The following is a 23529-nucleotide window of genomic DNA, read 5'->3' on the forward strand; positions in this document are numbered from 1 at the left end:
CCTTGCTTTGAAGATCAACAAATTTGGGTTCTTTTGGCTTAAATGGTGAAACTTGCTCCACAGTTGAGGGTCCATAACAACCCTTTGGTAATCTCAACTGTTGTTGTACCACGTGGGGAATGAATAGGCAATCATTACAGGTTTTCCACTCTCTTTAGAAAAAGCTTCTAAGGCCTGCTGCCTTTTAAAACCTAAATGTTCTTAATGATCTTGAGGTGAAGCATATTAGCACCCTTGTTTTGAAATGACAACCATGGATATCTGTTCCATGGTCTGCACTTGTGGGGAGGGTGCAGCTTTCAAATCAAGCATAGATTGATTATAACTCTTCTGGCTGTAGTTTCCAAGGCATTTTAGAAGCAGTTGAATGTCTTTCAAAACACACCTGGAGCAAACTATTGGGTTGCAAGTAACAAGCTCACCTCCCCAATCACCAGAGCTAAAATAAATGCAACCAATTTATTTTTTTTTTTTAGTTTGTTCCTTCAAACTATAAGCAATTTCAGCTTCAGCTTCATCTGGTGTAAATCTTGCTGTGACAGGTATTGTTGCTTTGTTTAATAGGAACTGTAAAATTAGGGTAACAGTGCTACTGTTTAATTTCTTTACAGCAACACCTGCGTAAGTGGATGGAAGTGGTAGTTATTACACATAAAGGAGGACAGAGGAGTGATGGAAATGTAAGTGAATGGTTCCTTTTATGGAGGAGGGAAAAGCTGAAGTAAATAGTACAAAGCATTGGGAAATGCAGAATTTATTCACTTGTAGATATTGCTAAAATTAGTTACACGCTGATGGGCTTTTATGACAAAGCAACATAAAATTATTGAATATTCATGAGAACTTCAAACTTCGTCCAGGAAACTGCTTACCCATTGTGAGTGACAGCTTATGCCCTAAATCTGCAAAAAGGTTTGGGTGAGCATCCCCTTGCTCATTTTAGGGGACTGCCAGATTAATGTTGTCTCTTCATGAAATGGATTACAAAATAAAATGGTTGCATCATCCCTATTATAATATATTATAGCAGCTCTGAGCTTTTTGGATAGGGCAGGATATTAACCCAATAATAAATAAAACAAAGATCACACCATAATCTCAAACGAGACAATCTTATTAATTATTCAATTTAAGTTTTATAGTCATTTGTTGAATATGTTGGATGTTCATGTCACATTTCATCACAAAAATTTATACTACGTACAACATTTCTCTTTTCATCTTCAGTACGATTTCTGATTTAAAAAAATCCATAGTTAAGCTAGTTCTCTTGTGATAAGTAATAGTGAGATTTTTTTTGTGAGCAGTTTTGATCAATTTCCTTGCACATTGCAAGTTAAAGAGCTTAAAGACCAAAGGGCACTATAGTTGTAGGCACTTCTATTAGGGTGAAGATTTGTTGCAGTCCAAATTAGGACTCTTCTCTTTTAGTTTTCAAATTGGGCTGGGTGGCTTTATTTCAGGAAATCAGACTGGTGACTTTCTAACAGTTTTCTCTTACCTTTTTCTTGTCCTTTCAAAAAAGAACTTAGATTATAAGTTTGGTTATCATTACTTAAATGGCACTAGATTTTTAATACTGAAACTGGTTTTATTTTCATGCTTGCATTAAGATTTAGAAGTGGCTACTGTGCAAGCATGTTGAGTAAATACTGCTATTTTATCAACTGCAGCACAGTACTGTGCAAGAGGCAAGGATTTCTTAGGGTGATAGCTTTTATTAGATAAGAGTTGTATTTTATTTATGTATATTATTTTATATATATGTGTGTGTGTGCATTCTTTTATAAGCGTATAACTAATTCTAGAATATATGCATTAGAATTCTCTTTTCTGTGATGTACCTGGCTCGTTCTGATCAGACCTGTTGAAGAATGCCTCGCATTTGAAAGTTTTGTATAACTCTGTCTCAATCATACAGTTGGTTCAAGTAAAGATATCACCCTAAGCAATCCTTCTCTCTCACCTAGTTTCTGGATCATCATAAATACAGCATCACTCTTACAGTACAGTATTATAGCCTTCATAGACTTATTTTTGGGATCCATTCCCCCCCCCCCAATCCAATCTACATAGATACGACTCAAATGTTATTGTGTGGCCTTTCAGTTAGCAGTATGGCATGGCTGCAAGCAGCTCTTTGTCTAGTTGTCCCTAGATGTTAGAGGTTGCACACTTAATTCTTTTGCTTTTAAATGTTTCCTGTCAGAACCATGTTTCTTTTGTTACTTGTTTTTTTAATTTTTTAAAATTCACTCTTCTAAAGATTGTCTTAAAATGGAGGGGTGGAGAAAGCAAAAAAACAACAACCCCTATCTAACCAATTGTTGAATTGCAATGAAAAAATATTTTAAACGATGTGAGTTCTTTTCACTAGGTGAATATATTGTGATTATTTTTGGTTACACATGTGATATAGTCTCAGATAACTATTTCCAAAGGTTTAAAAAAAAATTAGTCAACTGAAATAAAAGCATTTTGACAGTGATATTATAATAGTTTACACAACAGATAACATTTATGTAACCATAAAGTGCAATGGGTTTGTTTTTTTTTTTTTTTTCATCTCCTGAGAGAGACTGTGGTGTGGCCGCTTAGCTAATTGCCTGTACTTAACGTTTAATCCTTATTTCTCAGTAGGGGTGGGAGGACTCTGGAAGCTCACTGGTTCAAATCAAAAATAGTTTTCTAGACTGGGTCTTTAAGTAAACTGACTGTTAGTAACTAGATTCAGGAGATGATAAACTCAGTGGAGTCCGAGAAGAAAAGAACCAGAAACTCATTTATTTCTTAGGGGGAAAAAATAAAAGGATAGTTTGAGGACACTATATTACAGTTAAAACAAACGAATAAAACCTTTTCCCCTCATTTAGTGAGTGATGGAAAGGAGAGAATTTAGGATATGTCATTTTTGAACACCCTTATTTTGATCCAGGTTTTGTCGTACAGATCTCAGAGCTAAACCGAATAACTGGCAAGACACTAACCCATTTACTTCCTGTTGAAACACAATTGCAGAGTTCTCCGAAGCCGCATGTTCTCAACAAAACAAACTCAAAACCAACCCAAAACATTAAAAGGCATCTTTTTTTTTTTTTAATTGAGTTTCATTTGTATAGTAAGCGTTTTCAAGTTTGACCTGAAATTAGAGATTCACAGCACAAACTCCTGCAGGTTACTTATAAGTTACTTTTCAAATTAGGCATGTGTGCAGACAGGCAGCCTCCTGGGCCATGTATTGTGTATATCTGCCTTACTGGAATACTGGATTCCTTACCTACACATATAAAATGGGCCTCTTATAACCTGCTATCTCCCTGATCATATGTGACTTACTTGTTAAAACAACACTTCTAGTTGGAATGCAACTTTTTATTTATATATAGCTATATTTTTATTTATTCTTCCAGTGCTAGCTAGCTATATATATATATTCTTAAACACTAGTCTTCTCTCGCGTTTTCAGAACATGCAAAATGAAATCTTTCCCCTTCGTCAACAATGCTGCTTATGTGAAAAGTTGCATTGAGGAGAGGTGGGAAGCTGGAGTCCATTAGAGGGACTTCTGTAGGTTGCTACAAAGTGCTGAAGGTTTTTGTTGTCTATGTTGGCCATGCTTGTGCGTGTACATATTCCAGTATTGTTTCTGCTGTCTCGTTCACCCCGAATACTTTTACTGTGTACAAGATTATGGGACGTTATGTGTAAACGATGTACAAAATAGCAAAAAAGATGCTTTTCCTCCCCATCCTCAGGAGAGCATTTCAGAGTGCGGGAGATGTTCGTTGTCTCCATTCTGTCAGTTTGAGGTGAGAACATAACCCTATTCAAGTCAGTTTCTGACTGCAATCTGAAGAAGAGCATATACTTTTTTTTACATTTTTGTGTTTTCTTTTTGTTTTTGTTTTTTTTTTCATGCTGTAATTTTTGTTTTGGTTCAGCCTGCCGTGGAAGGGGTAGAGGTGAGCCATTCAGTGGAGGCACCAGGAGGTTCTTTGTTGTTGTGTTTGGTTTTTTGCTGTGACTTGTTAGTTGTATTGTTCCGTAACGGGCAGAGTGCATTGTGCCTTTGAGTGCAGTGCTGTGAATTGTCCTATGTTTGTCTGTGGCGGAGTTGTTTAAGTAACCTTGCTGTGAAGGATGTTAAGCATGTTTGTACTAGGAAGCTTGGAGCAGGATTTTAAGTGTTTTTTTCCAAAGGAACTAATATTTCAGTGGCTCTTATTGGGCCCCAGTCCTGCAATCTGATCTTCCCAAGTGGCCACGGGAGGCTTGTCTGTGCAGATCGGATCACAGGACTGGGGATGAATGCTTTGCATTTAAATTCAGTTTAGGAAACACAGACCATCAGATAGTATCCCACTATAGATATGGTACATAGTGCAGGTTAGAAATTGATTTTTATTCAGTGATTAAAAAAAAAAAATATATATATATATATTCCAATTTGATAGAATATATACTTTGTTGCCCTAGGAAAATAAATTTTAATTTATACAGTTAAAAAAAAAAAAGGTATAACTGCTCATACATTGGGAGTGAATATTTGATGGGGAGCAGAGCTGAATTATACAATGTGCAATGATTATTGCTGGGAGGGAGATGTCCATCTAATCTACTGTTATGGGATGCATGTGGAAAATTAGTTTTGAGGAGAATGTTTGGATTTCAAAGTTTGAGCCACTCGGCATTGTGCAGCTGTGGACACTCATAACTTCTGCCATCACCATTATCATTACACACAGCCTAGTGTTTAACACAGAAACATCCCTACTAAAACATTTATGTTGAAACGGGGGTGGATATTCCCCAGAACAGATTTTTTTTTTTTCATGTGTTGGGGTAAGTAGTTGCTGTTTATATGTTAACTCTGCTTTTGTTTGCCAGTTATGCTAATATTTATAGAGAGAAAAGTAGTTTTTGGTAGGATCTGTAGTAATATGTTCATATCATTAGGTAGCAAATGTTAGTTTACTCTGATTCTATTTTTCTTTATCTGTAGGAAATGAAGATTTGTTCAGCGATCATTAATTTATTTCATCTAATCCCGGCCGCTCCTCAGACTTTGGTAAAACCTTTGCTGGAAGTTGTGATGAAAACGGAACGGGCTATGCTGATTGAGGTAAATGGCATTTAATTATGCTAATAGTTTCAATTATTGCTTTACAGTAAGTTCATTGTACATGTGTCTTGAATTGTTCCAGCCACCCCTGTAGGATTGTTTACTATACAGTATTGATTTTTGAAAATTATTTATTTATTTTTAAAAGGTGCACTACTTCATTGTTTGTAAGTGCTAACAAATTCTTGGGATGGGCATCCTAAATACTTTACATCGGTGTAAGTTCTACAATAAGTGTTAATTTTTACTAGGTATTGGAAGACAAATGGACAAATTGAATAAAGAAACATATTTTAATGGAAACTTTATTTTAATCTCTCAGGCTGGTAGTCCATTCAGGGAACCACTGATAAAATTTCTGACACGTCATCCATCCCAAACTGTTGAGCTGTTTATGATGGAAGCAACTTTAAATGATCCACAGTGGAGCAGGATGTTCATGGTAACATTTGCAGAGGAATGTCACCTTTTAAGTGTAACAAGTCAGAAATTATTGATATGGCACTTAACCATGTATTGTTTCCCTTTCCTTTCCATATGATCACCTCTTCTTGTATCAATTTAATCTATTCATTAATATAGTCGTTCAGCTTTCAGGGCTGTTGATTTGGCACTCTTTATGACCGTTAAGTCAATCCGCAAAATTTGGTATTACTAAAGTCATATAGAGAGGTGTGAATAGAGCTGCAGAGAGAAGATATGCTTTAGCATTTTTTTTAAATGCACTTCTAACATGATTTTTTTAAAACCCTTTTTCTAGAGTTTTCTAAAACACAAAGATGCAAAACCTTTAAGAGATGTCCTGGCAAGTAATCCAAACCGATTTATCACTCTCTTGTTACCTGGTGGTACCCAAGCAGCTGTTAGACCTGGCTCTCCAAGTACTACCACAATGCGTCTTGATCTTCAGTTTCAGGCTATTAAGGTATTGATTTGTTTTTCAAATACCCTGCGTGGTTCAGGGGTGGGCAAAATATGACCTGCAGGCCAGATCCGGCCCGCCAGGGCATTTCATCTGGCCCATGGGCACCTATTAATTGTACCCCTCTCAGCCCACAAACTTCACTCCCACCTTCGTGTATGGGAGGGTCCTGGTCCCAGCCCTGGCCAGCATGCACAGCTTCCAGGTGGGGCTGCTGCTGCCACTGCTGCAGCCACTGGGAGACTTGCTTGGTTTCCCCAGTGTCCAGCAGGTCCTCCTTGTGTCCCTGCTGCAGTGCTTGTCCCGGGCATTAGGTAGGGAAGCTGCAGCAGGGTGGGAACCCAGAGCGTGGGGCTGGGGTTGGTGGGAGTGCGGAGCTTGGGGCTCTCACCCAGTGGGGTGGGAAGAACGTGGAGCCTAGGATGGCCTGGTCCATCACATGCGACTTTCCATTGCTCATATGAAGCTCCTGGGGCATGCGTGTCACTGGGGGGAAGCCCTGTGCAATGGAGCTGGCTTCCTTCCCCTCTCCCAGGACTCTGCGGGAAGTGGCAGGGAGCCCTGCTTCCAGGTGGAGTCCCGGAAGCTGAGCGGGGACAGGCTGTCAGCTCCGTCACATGGGGCTCCCCCTGGTGGTGTGCAAGTCCTGGGAGCTGCACGTGAGATGTGGGGAGCCCTACACGATAGAGGCAGGCTGACTTGACTCTGCTTCTTGCCGCCACATGCAGCTCCGGGAACTGGCTGGAACTGTGTGCTGCTGGGCAGCTGCACCTGCGCAGGCCATGAGTACCCCGAGGGCCTGCTACATTTTTTAGCCCCTCTCCCCCCAGGAGTACTTTCAGGGGCAAGGGAAGGAGCTTCTGGTGGCAAAGGTCAGGGGTTAGGGACAGGGTTTCCAGTAGGGTGGCCATCATAGAAGTCATTCTGTTTTTCTGCTACTGTCTTCTATTAATACGAAACCCAGTGCCATTATGTCCTCTATTTTTCTCTTCAAGAGAAAAATAGAGCACATACAGGTGCCTGGTTTTTGTATCAATAGAAAACAGAGGACACCCGAACTGTCCTCTATGATGGTCACCCTAGTTTCCAGTCCCAAGGTGGCGACCAGAGGGCAAGACACCTGTCAATACGCAGGGCCACTGTTATGGCTCTTGAGAGCTCACCAAAACTCATTAAATGGCCCCTTCAGCTGAAATAATTGCCCACTCTGGCATAGTTCAAATCTGTGTTGAAGGATGTTGGTTATACATGCAAAGAAGCATACATTCACTTGTTCTTTAATGTTTTTTAGTTCCAATAAAGGTAAAGCTTAAAAATATAAACCATTTCTGTCCATATTTTTTAGCATTATTTTAGGGAATGACCAGGAAGAAAATGTCAAATTAACTGCCTTTTATTTTATATTATTTTTTTAAGGCAGGTAAAGTACAGGCAATAACTTGGCAGAAAAAGAGGATTATTTTTTTTTTTAAAGTCTAGATGGATGAATTGACTTTTCTGCTTTTGATTTATTAGCACGATACTGCCAGAGCTGAAGAGGGATGTTTAAAATAAATATTACTGGAGCTGGAAACAAAAGAAAAATGAATGCATGTGAGAATTTTTCCATGGACTTTGAGTTCTGTAGAATCTCGGTTAGGCCAAACCAAGTGTCTTCCTTTGCATCAGGATTGCTGCTATCTACTTTACATTTGTTGTATGTATGTTTTGTCTTGTTTGTGTTTTGACAGATCATAAGTATTATAGTTAAAAATGACGAGTGTTGGTTAGCAAATCAGCACTCCTTAGTGAATCAGCTAAAACGTGTGTGGGTAAGCGAAGCTTTTCAAGAGAGACATCGTAAGGAGAACATGGCTGCAACGAACTGGAAAGAACCTAAACTGCTGGCATACTGCTTATTGAATTATTGCAAGTAGGTGGAACTAACATTTTATTCTTAATTGATCAATTTGATGGTTTCCACATTTGTTAATGCTTTGTGGCATATGAGGTTGTAAAGTATGAATATAAAATACTGTAATGGTGCCTTCAGCACTACAACCACATGTTCCACCTACAGTGTTCTTCTGACTGAATATGTAAACCAAAAGTGAATCCTTCATCAGTCTGACAGAATAACTGGTAGAAGTTTCTTACAAAAAGCTTTTAATTTATGTTTGTTCTTACAGAAGGAATTATGGTGATATAGAATTGCTCTTCCAGCTGCTTCGGGCTTTTACAGGTCGTTTTCTCTGCAATATGACATTCTTAAAGGAGTACATGGAAGACGAGATCCCCAAAAACTACAGTATTGCTCAGAAAAGAGCTCTTTTTTTCCGGTTTGTAGACTTCAGTGACCCAAACTTTGGAGATGAGCTCAAAGCCAAGGTAAGTAAAGCCATTAAATTAAAGTGGGCTGGTATTTAGGTTTAATTTTCTTTCTGGGAACCAGGGCAAAAAAAACTTGCTTACTTAAATGTCAATGAGTTCAATAATTGGTAGAGCCATTTATGTGAAAATACCAAACAAGGAAGAGTAATAATAGGTAGAGTCAGCAATTCATCTTGCTTTCAACACTGAATATTTCTTAGTCTCTCTTCTTTAGGTGACAGACTTTCTTGTCTTTTGGGGGTGGGGTGCAGGGAATAAATTCACATACATCTGCCTTAAATCTTTTATCTGCAGCCTCTGTAACTATAAGAACTGGAGAACTTTGAGAGTCTGTAACTGCACTATATTGCTTGTCACTAGTTGGAAATAAACTCAGATTTTAACATTATTAATTTAGCCTCCTGCATTATAGGTGCTGCAGCATATCCTGAATCCTGCTTTCTTGTACAGTTTTGAAAAGGCAGAAGGAGAACAGCTTTTGGGACCACCCAACCCAGAAGGAGACAATCCAGAAAGTATCACCAGTGTTTTTATAACAAAGGTATCATGCCTTGTTTGCAGTAAAGCATTTGAAAGTAAAAATTGATGTATTGTACCCCACGTGACCAATAGCATGTCTATCCTTATTTGAATTATCATTGCTATTTCAATCTAGGGTCTTCTACAAGTATAAATGATCAATTATTTTTAATTGCATAATGCTCCCAGAGGGAAATGCAGCAGGAGCTTGAATGAGTCTAGCAAAACTTAATTTACTGGCGATGTTAGTGGGATCTGAACATGTATCTTCAGAAATAAGATTCATTATTGTAATCTGCTCCATCACCTACTTTGAGCAGAGGTTTTACAGAGACATTGAAATTCAATCATGGGACTTGCATGTGCTTAGTAGTAGTCAGCAAATATAAAATGGGGATTGATGAAGGTGAGCATTTTAGGGCTGGATCTTCAGAACTGCTCAGTTATGTCATTAACTTTCTTTGTGGGAGGTGAGCTTGTATGAAAGTCTGACCCGATTGTTGGTGCTGTCCAGTCTAGGAAACATAACTATAAATAGACATGTGCTGTGTAAGTGAAGGTAATTTGCCCAAGAGATTAAAAGCTGGATAGGTGTTACATGGACATGAGCACTTTTTAGCAAAATGGGCTAATAGGTGGTGACAGATTAGTTTATTTCTGCATAATCCAGATAAATTTTACCAATGTCAGGAACGTGTTTTCTCATGGGCTTTGACCTGTGCATGGTTTTTACAGCTAATACAGGTAGGATTTATGGCAATATTTCACTGTTTTTTTTCTTCCTCCTCTTTCCCCACCTTCATGTCCCTGGGATTAGGTACTTGACCCAGAAAAGCAGGCAGACATGCTGGACTCGCTCAGAATTTATCTCCTGCAGTTTGCTACACTTCTTGTTGAACACGCCCCACATCACATTCATGACAATAATAAGAACCGCAACAGCAAGCTACGGCGCCTGATGACCTTTGCTTGGCCCTGTCTTCTGTCTAAGGCGTGTGTGGACCCAGCGTGCAAATACAGTGGGCATTTGCTCTTGGCACACATCATAGCAAAATTTGCAATACATAAGAAGATAGTGCTGCAGGTATTTTCTACATATTTGCATTTAAAAAAATTAAAGTTATGCCAATAACTACTTATTGTGTGTGTGCTTTTTGGTCCTTTATTTTATAATCCTGCATCTGTAATGGAGGGTAGAACTGTACAGAAGTAATAACTAAAACCCCAAATATAGAAAAACTCAGTCAGGGCATAAGTGCCAAAGGAGTAGTCGGGGAACATCCTGCCTTGAGCAGGGGGTGGACTAAATGACCTTGTGGGTCCCTTCCAGTCCTACTTCCCTATGATCCTAAGACCAACACCACCTGGGTGGTGTTTGTACAAAGAGAGGGACCCACAGTAGACTGTGTTGAGAGGAGTTTGTGAGGTAGGAATGTCACCTGCTGGCCCTAGGAAGTGAGAGCCTTTTGCAGAAGCGTTCCTGGTGCTAGAGGCAATACAGATCAGAGAATAAAAACATCTTCGTTTTAGAGGAGTAACTTTCAGGGGCAGAAGTTAATTGAGTGGTGTCATGGAGCCAGTTGAAGACAATTCAAGATTTGCGCTTGTAGATGGCATAGTCAAACAGCATAGCGATGTGGAAATAGAGATTGGGCACTAAAAAACCACCAGATTAAATGGAAACGTTTCTTAAAGTGAAGAGTCAGCAACTTTATTTCAAGGAACAGAGTTTGAGACAGGCAGGGATAAAGGTCAAGGGACTCTTAGGAGAGAGAATATAGTAAAATTTAGCATTGGTCGTTAAGATAGAAGAGCAGCAGGGAGAGGAGATTGTTCTAATCCCTACAAGTGAAACTAATTGCTATATAAATACCTGTCCAAGTTAAGTCTTAAAAAGTGCTGTGTTGTTTACACTGGACTTTTTGTTAAAATGTAGTTTATTTCTTTTAATTGCTTTATTTTTGGCAAATTTGTTCAGTTTTCTAAAAAGATTTGTTTTCCTTTAAGGTTTTTCATAGTCTCTTAAAAGCTCATGCAATGGAGGCTCGAGCTATTGTCAGACAGGCAATGGCTATTCTAACGCCAGCAGTGCCTGCCCGGATGGAAGATGGACATCAGATGCTGACTCACTGGACGCGAAAAATCATTGTAGAAGAGGGTCATACAGTTCCACAGTTAGTCCATATTTTGCATTTAATAGTGCAGCATTTTAAGGTACGTATACACTTACCAGCTGAAGAATTGAGCTTAACTCATAAGAGTTTACAAGAGTGAATAAAAACAAGTGAGATCCAAATTTATATAGGCGAGAATCACTTTCTAAAGGCATCTGAATTCTATGTATGTGTATGAACTTACAGCTATTTAAAGCTGGAACAAGTACAGAAATATTACCTGTACAGGTTTGAAATGCCATTATGCTATGTTGTTGTTCATTTACATTGCTTTGTCCTGCTTTCTGCTCATGCATCTTCTGGAATTGCCTTTTTTATTAGTCAAAGCCTCCTTGGCAAATACTTTCCAGTTTAAGAAAAAAAATCTCCCCCTAAAGATCAAATTGGCATTTCAGGCATTTGTAACTTGAGCAAAAGGTCGGCCAAATAAACTTTAAGAACTAGCTTGTACAGGATAGAAAATGTGTAAATGGGAAGCCAACTGAAGAGTTAGTAAAACAGTTGAACGCAAGCACTGAGAATGAAGTTTGGAGTGATTTTGTTCCAATGTGGAACACTTGATAGATAGTCCTGTTAGCCTGGATTGCCTATGGGTCAGGGTCAGTGAATTGTTATTTCTCAAAATTGAAATGCTTGAATTAGTCTTTGAGAGGTGTTCGGTGAAAGTTTTAAACTGAAAGAACATGCTTTGTCATTCTGTTTACTAGGACTTGGTTAAAATACTGTCTTTCTCTGCTATAATTTCCTTAAGCTGCTACTGTAATTGATGGTTGCAAAAATGTAAAACTGTATAACTTTATCACTTTGTTAGTTTCTCAAATAATAGGCTAAAAATGGAATAGTAGAGCTACGATGATAATCTGTAGACCACAGTGTACTGCATGATCATAATAAGAATCGAGGACTCTTTCAATAAGCATTATTGTAGCTTTTAAAAATTCTCCACTACTAGAGCTGCTCTGAGCCTTTTGGATAGGGTGGGATGTAAGTCAAATAAATACTTCCCTTTTCTTCCAGTGAAACCCTTTGAGAATGGTTTTGCTTATTTGATACCATGTAACCTATAGGACTGATTTATATTCTGACATGATGATATTATATATTGAGCCAACTAGGAAATGCCCTAAGAACTTCACACTTGGGAAGTTTTTTACAAATGTGTATTTTTGTGCTGAATTTCAGCGCCTCCCTTATTTTCACTTTTAACTTGGCAATTTACCTTTTTAAAAATAACAGAATGCCTACATGGACAGGGTTCTTTGGGTAAATCTGATATCTTTTATTAGACCAACTCAAATAGTTGAAAATTCTTCTTTTCAAGCTTTTGGGTATAAATATCCTTTGTCAGGCTGAGGAAGCATCTGCAGTTGGTCTGTGCTCTCCCTGTGCTCTTTCCCCCCCCCCTCCAAGAACTTGAACACTTGACCTCTGGAAATCAGATCCTTTTAAAGTCTCTGTAGCCAAACTCACTAGTTGGTATGAAAATCTTGGTCAAAAATTCTTTTCAAGTACCATTTTCTTTTCTCAGTTACAAAATGCTGAGCATCATACAGATTTGGCAGCTATTTTTATCATCATAGCTTCTTCCTTGCAAAGTTTATAGCTAGTTTATGTATAACACAATTTTGAAACCATTTCCATAGGTTTATTACCCGGTGAGACATCATTTGGTACAGCATATGGTTAGCGCCATGCAGAGGTTGGGCTTCACTCCCAGCGTTACCATTGAACAAAGAAAATTGGCTGTGGATCTTGCTGAAGTTGTTATCAAGTGGGAATTGCAGAGAATTAAAGATCAGCAGGTAGGAGGGCTAACCTTTTTTGTGAACATATAGACCTCTCACCATATTCACACACACACACACACACACACACACACACACACACACACACACACACTCTCTCTCTCTCTCTCTCTCTCATATATATATATATATATTTTTTTTTTTTTTAATGTGAATGTTACTGATATTTCAGCCAGACTCAGATATGGATTCAAGTGGAGCTGGAGAAGGAGCAAGTTCTGCCTCCTCTGCTGTTAAGAGAGGGCTGTCTGTTGATTCTAGCCAGGAAGTGAAGAGATTCAGGACCGCTACTGGGGCAATAAGTGCGGTAAGAAATATAGAGTTTCTTTTTCATTTTATAACCTTTTGTTTGGGGCCTTACAGTTGTTAAGCAATATCTGTTTTTACTTTGCTGCATAATTTTATAGACCTCTATTAACCTAATATCTATTCACGTTTGAATTGCAGACAGATTTTTAAATTTGATTTTTGTATACTGTTGTCTCCTCATTTTCTTTTTTTTTTATTTATAAACTTGTTTATACAGGTATTTGGACGTAGTCAGTCCCTGCCAGGAGCCGATGCACTTCTTTCCAAGCCAATTGACAAGCAGCATACAGATACAGTGGTCAACTTCTTGATTAGAATTGCTTGCCAGGTACTCCGTAGGTCTAAAATGCATGTATCAGTGCATCATTGCAAGCAGTACAGGAAATGTTTTTCATAGTAGTGTTTTCCCTCTAGTATAAACATATATGTTAACAGTATTTCACATTTTGATTATACTAATTATTAACATTTCTGGAAAATGGGCTGGAAGTGCCTTGGGGCATCCAAAAATCATTGGCCATTTTTTTTTTTTTAAATGTTAGTCTGGAACCTTTGCTGGGGCTTCCTTGAATTTTTATTTAAAGGCTCCCATTTTGTTAAACAGGCATTGGATAAGTCTCTTGATGTAAAACAACATTGTGCAAACTTGTAGTGTCTTTTTTTGGTTTTGTTAAATGACTGTCTCATCTTTGTAATGGTACTCAGAGACATCTTTATAGTTGGCAAACAAATTCAGTTCTAAAGATCTCTTCAGAAAGTGACTTTATTTCTGAGGTATATTAAAAACGTGTTTCAGTAATAACAGCTTTTAGTTAGGGCTCTGAGAAGTGGGCTCTATTTGATTCAGATTCAGCCTGAATCAGGGACAGTGACTCAACCTGTTTATTTGGATCACTGTCCCTGATTCCATTTGGCTGAATCCGAATCTAAAGATTCGATGCTGATTTGGTGAATAAGCGATTCAGTCACAGGCACAGATTAAAAATTTTTTTTTCTGCATACCTTGAGGTAGCAGGCATGGCTTGTGGTTGCTGCGGTGCTAGGGCTCGTGGAGCGTCGCACAGGAGCATGGGGGGGGCTCTCCAGCATGCTCGGCAGCAAACCTCGAAGTGGACTGGAAGTGGCCCCCCCCTCCCCCCCGGTTGGTGATCGGCCTTGGGGGAAACCTGGATGCCCCCCCCCCCCCCCCCCCCCCCCCGAAAGCACCAGTTGCTGGGGGTGGGGTGGGGTCCCCCTGTGCGCTACCTGGCAGATCAGGAAGTGGATTGGAAGTGCTTTTGGTCCACTTCGGGGTTTGCTGCTGAGTGCTACGTAGAAAAAACATTTAAAGCTGTATCTATGTCTGAATTGCCAAATTTTTTCAAATCTCTCCAAATTAATTAGAGGGTTCCAAATCGAATCAGAGGACCCCTTAATCTCTCTAAATCGATTCAGATTTGGAGTTTCGGCCACCAAATCAGGCCGAATCTCCTCTGAATCAAATCGGACCGAAGCTTCTCACAGCCCTCCATTTAGTTCTTGTTTTTCATTTCTAATCCATGACACTTGCATCTGTTTGAGTAATCCGCCAGATCATTGTTCTTTCATATTTATTCCTTATTTGTGGTGATTTCTTAGCTAATTTCTGCAAATAATTCTTTGCCTGGTGATGGGTTCAAAGAGTCTCTTGCAAGCTTTGAGAATTTGAACATTAATTTGAGGAGTATAGACTACTCTTCAAGATTATATGTTATTTGATTAACATTAACTATTAAAATCTAGTTTTAAAGGCAAATATCTTCAGTTATACTTTTGAAACTGTTTTTCTGTATATTATCCAATGTTTGTTATTTCATCATCTGTTCCAGCCCCTTCATTAACAGTCTGAAATAGTCTTGAAAAGGAAAAGCACAAGTGACAAAAGCTCTCGTTGAAGTACATGCATTTATTTTAATGTAAATGTTTAGAAATTAGATGCGTTGACAAGAGCTGGGATACATTTTGAAAGTATTTTATAATAATTTTTTCTTTGGATTTTTAAGTGTATTTACTTTTCTTAGTACTATGTTTACATGCTTTAGCTACTAGATTTGCCAACAAGAACATTTTAAGCAAGTATTGAAGAGTATATAGAGAGCATAATTTAGGTTCACAAAACAGGTATACCTAATTAAAGCTGACCTCCTCCAGTCGGGGAACCAAAGCATATTGTGTTTAAACTAGCTTCAAAACCCCTTTGAGGGACAATAATAGCAATTAATTTCTCCCATACAACTTTTAGCATAAGGATTATTTCTCAGTTATATGCAAAGCACCATTTTCAAAAAAACAGTTGCCCTCTCACCCTGCCAACATGACTTTGGCACTTTAACTGAGTTTTGTGGCAACTAAGAATCCTAAGTGCATAAGTCAGTTCTGACTGGAATTTGGAGTAGAAATAGGTGTTACCATATGAATCAGATCACCTGGGTGAGGATGTGTCCTGGCACAGTTGGTCTACTTCATTGGGTGAAATACATGTTGCCTGTTGCCCTGCCCATTGATTTTGTGGGACAATGGGTTATGTATTTTCTTGGTGCTTTAGGGGCCTGGGCCTGGTCCTGTGCACCCTGGGAATTCCTGGGCAATATTGAGCCCTGGGAGCACCTATCTGGCTTTTCCCATTTGATGAGATGCAGCCCTAGGATATCAAGGCATGCCTTGGTCAGCGGGGAAACCTGAGCAGGCTGGAGAGTGCAGGCAACTCTGGGCTGCTTGTGTTCTGCTGCCATGAAGCAAATGGATGTTCACCACAATAAAGCAGAACGAATTGTTACTATCATTTGTCGCAACCACGTTGTGGTGCGACAAAAGTTATAGACCTCTATTTGCATTCACTTTGTGCCTCTGCAAAAGACTTTAATGGGGGCACAAAGAATGTGAAGCTTTATGTCCATTTCCACCCTTTAGATTCATAAAACACTTTAAAATGCTTTTGTAAATCTTACTAACGGAATCATTTTACATTTGAATAGGCTAAAGAACAATAAACTATGCATAGACAATGTGCAAACTGAAAAGATTGAATTATTCACGTTATTTACTGTGAAATCTTTTGTTGAGCTTTATCGTTAGTTTACATTTAAAATATTTTTAACCTGTTATCCCTTTGATAAATCTTCCAGTAATTGGTTAACAGCTTAAAAATCAGCTTTCATGTAAATATAGTACCATGCAACTGTGGTGATGCAATTACTTCAGCTGAGCCTTTCCAGAAATGAGGAATGATATAATTACATATGATGTTTATTAAATTAATAACCCAGGTACAAATAGATATGATTCTTGGATTTTGATCATTTGCTAGGTAAATGACAACTCAAACACTGCTGGATCTGCTGGAGAGCTGCTCTCTCGACGTTGTGTTAACCTCCTGAAGACAGCGTTGCGACCAGACATGTGGCCAAAATCAGAACTTAAACTGCAGTGGTTTGATAAGCTATTAATGACTGTGGTATGTTACATTCTAGCTTTGTATAGTTTTAAGGTTCAGTAAAATGAGATAATTGAATTCTTCCCTTGTAATAAAGCATTGAAGGTGTCTTCAGCATTTTACCTTCTCTTAATTAGCTTGTATCACAAGTATTCATTCATTTTACTTACAGTATGCGAATTGTAGTACTAAATTACATGTTTCCGTAGTGACATAATGTAGCTATAGAGAATTTGAAATAAAGCGTGAGTCCATTTTAATCATCTCTTCAGTTTACTCATTACTTGGAAAATCCAGAACTAATGGAATTTAACTTAGTTTTTGATTAATTATTCTTGTTTTTGCATTTGACTTTTACCCAAATTCTCACGTCAACAGTTGAGATAGTAAGTGCATGTTAGTCATTATCTAAATATTAATTACTATTAGTACCAAATATTTTTTATGTTGAATGTTTATAATGTTGCTAGTATTCAGTACTAGTATAATTGTAACTTGCTCTCAGAGATGCTCCTTGTTGCAGTATATAATGCAAATATTGCATGTGAAATTGCCAGAAATAAATTAGGGAAACCAGTCTCTGAAAGTCTGTTTGCACTCTGCCAAGATCTGTTCATTTGGCTAAATTCTCTGAAGATTCCATAGCAGGAGCTGAGCGTGACTTTCTGCATGTGCTTCTCTTGGCTTCTGGGGCTGATGTGACCCAGAACTGAGCAGAGGGATTGTGCTCCTTTGTTCTTCTTATTTATTCTGCTGACATCCAGGCAACAGGTAGAAAGAACAGTAGTTGCCTGACTGCGAGTGAAAGCCAAGCCAGTGAGGCCTGGTAAATAGGACTGGGAAGAAGACAGATGAAGAACCTGAAGAGGGGGAGAGCGGGGAGTTGGAGGGAAGCTAGGAAAGGAATTGAAGAGGGGCAGGGAGGAGACGCATCTGCATGTGTTTATAGAAGCCAGGAACAGAAGCGACTTTTAGTTTGGAGTACATGTCTCATAAAGTGGACAGGAATATAGTCCATTTTAATTTTCTCATTTCCTTTGTTATGAACAAATGGCTGTGAAAGCCAGCTAATAAAATATAGGCCTGCCCTTTTGCTAGTGACTAACCCATGTGGAGGATGACTAATATACTACTTCCATCATTTACTTTGTTAGCTTAAATAATAGAGAATTGTTGTAGATCTAAATTTGAACTAGACCTGTAAAGAGAACCAAGTTAGCTGCAGCAGATGCTACAATCAGAACAAAGGATTGGAAATGAGGGATTTGTTTTAGGAAAGAAATTGTTGAAAAACTACAAGCTACCTAGATGGCATGCCAGCCAAGGAAAGTATTCCTGGAACTAAGCCTTCTGTTAGCGGAGAAGTCTGCAGAGCCCTGACATCAGAGCTAGCCAACCAAGACAACCTTACATGTGGCATTTGGTTTTTGAAACCTTAATCTTTTCCTAGACTTGTTTTTGTTTTTGTGCGTAGTTTGTGTGTAATAAACAACTCACATACGTGCCTGTAAAATTTGTGTGGCTACCGGCAGGTGGTTATATGATCATATGATTGAGACTTAAGGAATTATTTCTGATCCCCAAAATTCTGCTTTCTGCCATGCTACATGTGCATGGCAGGATGCACAGTTTCTGGGATTGGGCATCAAATTCTTCAGATCCCAGTCATGCCACTGTTGAGGTTGGGAGCTGCCTGATCCCCAGCTGCCTGCATTGTGGCATTGGCTGTAGCATGGAACTTTTAGTGTGCATGTGGAGTTGACGCTTTCCCTTTGCACAGGGAGACAGGGACATGTAAAGCCCCGTACTGCAGGACAGGGGACTGCCCCAGGTCTTAAATTGACCAGGACCCAGGGCTGTCTTCATGACAAAGGGTTCCCGCCCTGCTTGATCCCTGGTATTTGACATGGGCCAGCCATGTCCCAGACCTTGAGGCTTCCTGATGCTGATGATCAGCTGATAGTTGGTATTTGCAACCCAGGGTCCAGGACAAGCGCCACGGTTCAATCTGAATGCAAATCAGCCTCATTCAAAGATACTCTGCATGAAATGTGGAATGTCTTTATGGCTGGTCTGCTATTTTATCCCATCATAACTTCCCTGAACATGTGGTAAGCTACAGTTTAGTGTGCAATTAAGATGACAGTTGCACGGTAAAGGTAATATCTGCCAGAGACCTGTGTACACATGTGCAGTTTGACACTTCAGTGTCTTAATGAATGGGAATGAAATAGTGTGTTTCAGCTCTGTACTTAATTTAATGTGGGTTGTAATTTACTTGTTGGATGACCTGGTTTTTTCTGTATTTTGTTTTGCAGAGGCTTGTGTAAGTTGAGATTATTTAGTTTGAGTGGTTGTTAATGTTCTCACTGTGTATATGATTATAATTTTAAAGCTTGAACACTAGCATTGTGTACTTAAGTGAAGTGTGTAATGTAATGTATGGCATAATGACATGTAATGTGTTATTGGCATACCACAAACTAGGTTACAGAGCATGGCATGTGAAGGCATTTTGCTTGCCATGCATGCCTTGAGGTGGACAGCAGGGAAGGGGCTGAAGCTGTGCTGCCACAACAAAGATCGGGGCCATTGCAGTTCCCCTGCCGTCTGCCCCTGGCACACCAACATCTTACGAGTCAAGGTTGCGGGTGCTCTTGGCAAAGGCATTGCTGACCCCTGGTTTAAAAAACAGCTGGCACTTAAGTGAATTTGTACTTGTTTTCTTCAAATAACTGTACAACTTAACTAGTGGGAATTCCCATTTAATTCAGCATTCAGTTTTATTTTCCACACAGCATGAAACAGGCAGAATTGCTTAGCAATAATTCAACACGCAAGTCACTTGCTTCGTACAAAAGAAACACCGTAACATGCTCAGCCCTGTGTAAGGATTATTTCCCACCCCCTTTAGTTGATTTTAGTAATTCCAATGCCAATATATTTACTGACTACAGGATTTGCCAGAAGTCAAAGGCTGAGCAGAAACAAGAGGTTCCCTGATCTATCTAAAAGAAACATAAGAAAGAGAGACTTGTATTGGGGACTTCTCTATAGGAGGCAAGGAAGGAGCCAGCACGTAATATTCAGGGAACTGCTCCTGAGGGCTAAGCACCTACTTTTCAGATAAATATAAGAATTTAGAGGAACAATGGTGGTGACAATAAAGTTGCTTTCTTGAACAGTTTTTAGAGGATCAAACCATTCAAGGTGTCTAGTCTCTGAACTGCTTTTTCAGCTCCTTTAAGCTCTAGAGAAGGAATTTTCTAATTTGCTATCCTTTGCAAATTTTTCTACTTTCTCATTGTTATCTTGTTTCTAGTATACAGTTGGCTGATTGGGCTGTAAGTTAAGATGGCAAACCCCCCACCCCGAGAGGGTAGATTCATTTGGTACTTATCCCTTAGACCTGTAAGGTGCCTAGGGTAGAATACTGTAAACCACAAAACGTCTGTCTGCTAAGGCCTTAGGTCATGACTGGCATCACAGTGCTACAGTAATGTACAGTACGTGGGTAATGTTTTATCTCCTCCTTTGTAGTAGACCAAATCATACAGCCTAATTTATTAAAAGGGTGATGATGATTATCTTGTTTAATGAGTGGGCTTGCAGAATTTTTATTTGCTAGGATTTAAAGGGTTCCTTTTCTCAGTTTAAAGTTCTCAAATTACTAATAAGCCCTATTCTTAGGCCCATCAGAAAATTATGGCATTCTCTTCACCACCTGCCTTAAAAGCAGGTAGGTAGCTCAATATCCTCACTAGTTTCTGCCTAGTCCAGAGAGAGGGCCATTTTTCTCTGCTGCTCCGCAACCCCTATAATGTTGAAATCTGGGGGGAAGAAAACAGATCTTGGGTACACTAAAATCTGGATAATCTGTCATTCCAAGGAAATTAGCAGTGATCCAGGACTGACTCATCAGTAATTAGACATTAAAAATGTCCTGAGAATTTTGCATGCTGTATTGAGATGCAGCAAAAAATGAGTTTGGACAGTGTTGTAAAGAAAAAAGTATGTTACAAAATTGAGTGCAAGTTGTATGCATTTTTGCTCATTATGTGAGAATTATATGGTCCTACAGATGAATGTATAATATGCAGTTTCTTACTGGAAAAATTCAGAGTGCTTGCTGTGTAAGAATTGCATGATTATGGTGAAGGAAAATAATAATCTATAGATTTTTTTTGTTTTGCCCTCTTCCGCACTCACTGCCTAAATAGAAGATAATTCCACAGCAATGAAATGGTTGATTGTCTTGTTGAGCCAAGAAAAGCTAAACGCATCCAGTGCTTTGCTGGCATCATCTGGCTAGACAGAGGCTTTTGCGGGTGGAGGTGGTCAGAGCACTAATGATCAGGAGCAGATGCCATTGTGATTTAGGATGCATGTACATTTGGAAATGACTAACTGTAGGTAATGAATTAACCAAAGTGTTTTCTGGACAAATTGGTAGGACTTTGAGGTATAGCTATGAGGCTACAGTGATAAGTTTCTCAGTAAGTAACACTATACAAGTAAATATTTATAACGTCACATAATTTGTTGCTTTAGTATAGGTAGATGCTATAAGAAAACTGAAATTTTCTAACTTGAAAGCCTGAGTCATGTTGTAGATTTTGGATAGGTTTGCTGGTAACTAACGTATCTGCCCTAATGCTTTTTTTTTTTCATTCTGTATGTTCTTTTAGGAACAGCCCAATCAGGCTAACTTTGCCAACATTTGCACTGGGTTAGAGGTCCTAAGTTTCCTGCTAACTGTGCTGCAGCCACCAGCTGTCCTCAGTAGCTTCAAACCCCTGCAGCGAGGGGTAGCAGCTTGCATGACATGCGGAAACACCAAGGTTTTGAGAGCTGTCCATAGTCTGCTTTCTCGTTTAATGGGTATTTTCCCTACAGAACCAAGTATGTGGTATTTTCTTCATTTTTTCTTTCTACTACCCAACTGAAGTGGTTAAGGGTGGGGTTAGAACACTTCTGAATATGTTAATCTTTTGTTTGATAAGTTCTGCATTTTATGGTCCATTTTAGTTTGCACTTTCAACCTCTATGGAAAAAAAAATTGAAATAAGTAAGCATGTGAAATACATCATTATCCATTGACATAAAAACTTAATGACCTGTGGCAGTCATTACTTAGGCTCAAGAAATGCCTGCTATAAATTTAATGTCTTTTGCAATTATCATTTTTCTGCTTTGAAAATGCAGTTTTTCAGTTGTTAAACATAACTGTTTCCCTAAAACAAGAAAGGGAAATTGGGTGTAAAGAAAGGCTGTGGGTAACACGGAACAGTTGACAAGAGTAAATCCTATCATATCACTACTAACTTAATTTATATCGGCTTCTGCAGAACACAACATCTGTGTGTGTTGTATACTGGGTATGAGTGAATCTTTTCTCACACAGTTCAGAGATCCCTTTACCGTGTCAGCAGCTTTTTACCAATATATTTCAAGGAATGTATAGGTGCCCTTGTAACTGCGTATTGTTTTCTTGTTCTCTGGGGGACATTAGAATTAGAAAGCATGGTTTTTAGTTTGAATTTTGTCACCTCTGTTGCAGGTACTTCAAGTGTTGCTTCGAAGTATGAAGAGTTGGAGTGCCTCTATGCTGCAGTTGGGAAGGTTATTTATGAAGGACTTACTAATTATGAAAAGGCCACTAATGCTAATCCTTCCCAGCTCTTCGGTGAGTTTCCCTCTCCTCTGGTAAATGTATATAAATGGGCTTGATACACAGTATGTTCTTTGTCATTAGGCTTTATTTTATTTTCTGTTAAGGGGAAGCTGATATGATGGGTTTTGTCTGATGGCCATGTAGATAGTGCTATGAGATGCCCTGGGGAATCTTGATGTAGAAATGACCTTGGGATGAAGGCTGTCAGCCTTGAGGAATAAGACTACAGGGCTCATTGCATTCTATCACCCTCTAGTAGCTGGAAGATAAGTATTGGAAGTGGAGACTGACTGCTGTCTAGGTGTCCTAGTTAGAAGGCACGCAGAAAAGAGAAGCGTTCAAATTTTTAAGAATGATGCCAAGTAAGAGCTCTTGAAACCTTCACTTGGCCCAGCCAAAATCTTACAGTTGCTATTTTTCGGAGATAAAATTCTGTTTCAAACAACATGTATAAACATTCTTGAAAATATGTTTTTTATATTTTTTTTCATGTAAGTCTAGGTTTTTGGAAGTCTTCATACATTAGCTTATTTATATGTCATATACAAGATTTTTTTGTCTTCCAAATTTGGAATCAAAACAAGAGACTGTTGCAAGAACAGCATGCTTTTCAAACTATAACAATTCTGAGTGGATTTACATACACTCTAGAACAGATTCTCTGATTTCTCCTTTCATTAAACTACCAGAGATCTCATCTGCACACCTGACTACAAAGGAGCCATACTGGAGTAACTAGTTCGGCGAGTCATACCAAGTTTGGCACAGAATTGGTTCTGTCAGGAACCAGTGCAGAGTTGAAATTGTGCGGGTTTGGAAAGCTTGCTGCTTTAAATGGCAAATGTCCTTCACTATCCACCTCTGTGATCTGTGTAGACAGATGTAATTTCACTTTGGGAATTGCCTATTTGTCAGGTGTCAGGATGTGCTGTACAACATGCTAACCAAGAAAGATGCTTTGTGTCCTTTGTCCAGAGATCTCCAAGGTTAGATTCTCCTGTTCATTCTGTGTCGGTATGTCTTACAGATGCTTCATAAAAAGAGATGCAGAATCTGAAAATGTGCTAAAATTCAGGAAAATGAGGGGAGAAGGAGAAAGGCAATAACACTTTTAAGGCATATCTGGTCACTCTATTAACAACACCTCCACTCTTCCCCACCCCAAAATAGCTGTGGTTTTACG

The 23529-nt window shown here is 38.9% G+C and overlaps 1 protein-coding gene across 3 annotated transcripts in view; it reads left to right on the top strand.

The window, feature by feature from the left end:
• TRRAP (transformation/transcription domain associated protein) overlaps window positions 1–23529 on the top strand; it is a 140558-nt gene that overhangs the window by 45540 nt on the left and 71489 nt on the right. For all 3 annotated transcript variants that reach the window (XM_059716655.1, XM_059716657.1, XM_059716656.1), the window contains exons 31-45: window positions 612–680; window positions 5003–5122; window positions 5445–5564; window positions 5883–6047; window positions 7775–7956; window positions 8213–8411; window positions 8827–8955; window positions 9751–10017; window positions 10941–11147; window positions 12751–12909; window positions 13085–13219; window positions 13439–13549; window positions 16547–16693; window positions 21361–21574; window positions 22233–22358. In XM_059716655.1, coding sequence (XP_059572638.1) covers window positions 612–680; window positions 5003–5122; window positions 5445–5564; window positions 5883–6047; window positions 7775–7956; window positions 8213–8411; window positions 8827–8955; window positions 9751–10017; window positions 10941–11147; window positions 12751–12909; window positions 13085–13219; window positions 13439–13549; window positions 16547–16693; window positions 21361–21574; window positions 22233–22358 — 2350 coding nt within the window. The remainder of the gene's footprint in view (window positions 1–611; window positions 681–5002; window positions 5123–5444; window positions 5565–5882; window positions 6048–7774; window positions 7957–8212; window positions 8412–8826; window positions 8956–9750; window positions 10018–10940; window positions 11148–12750; window positions 12910–13084; window positions 13220–13438; window positions 13550–16546; window positions 16694–21360; window positions 21575–22232; window positions 22359–23529) is intronic.

Source organism: Alligator mississippiensis, chromosome 13, assembly GCF_030867095.1.
Source record: "Alligator mississippiensis isolate rAllMis1 chromosome 13, rAllMis1, whole genome shotgun sequence".
In the NCBI taxonomy this organism is placed as follows: domain Eukaryota; kingdom Metazoa; phylum Chordata; order Crocodylia; family Alligatoridae; genus Alligator; species Alligator mississippiensis.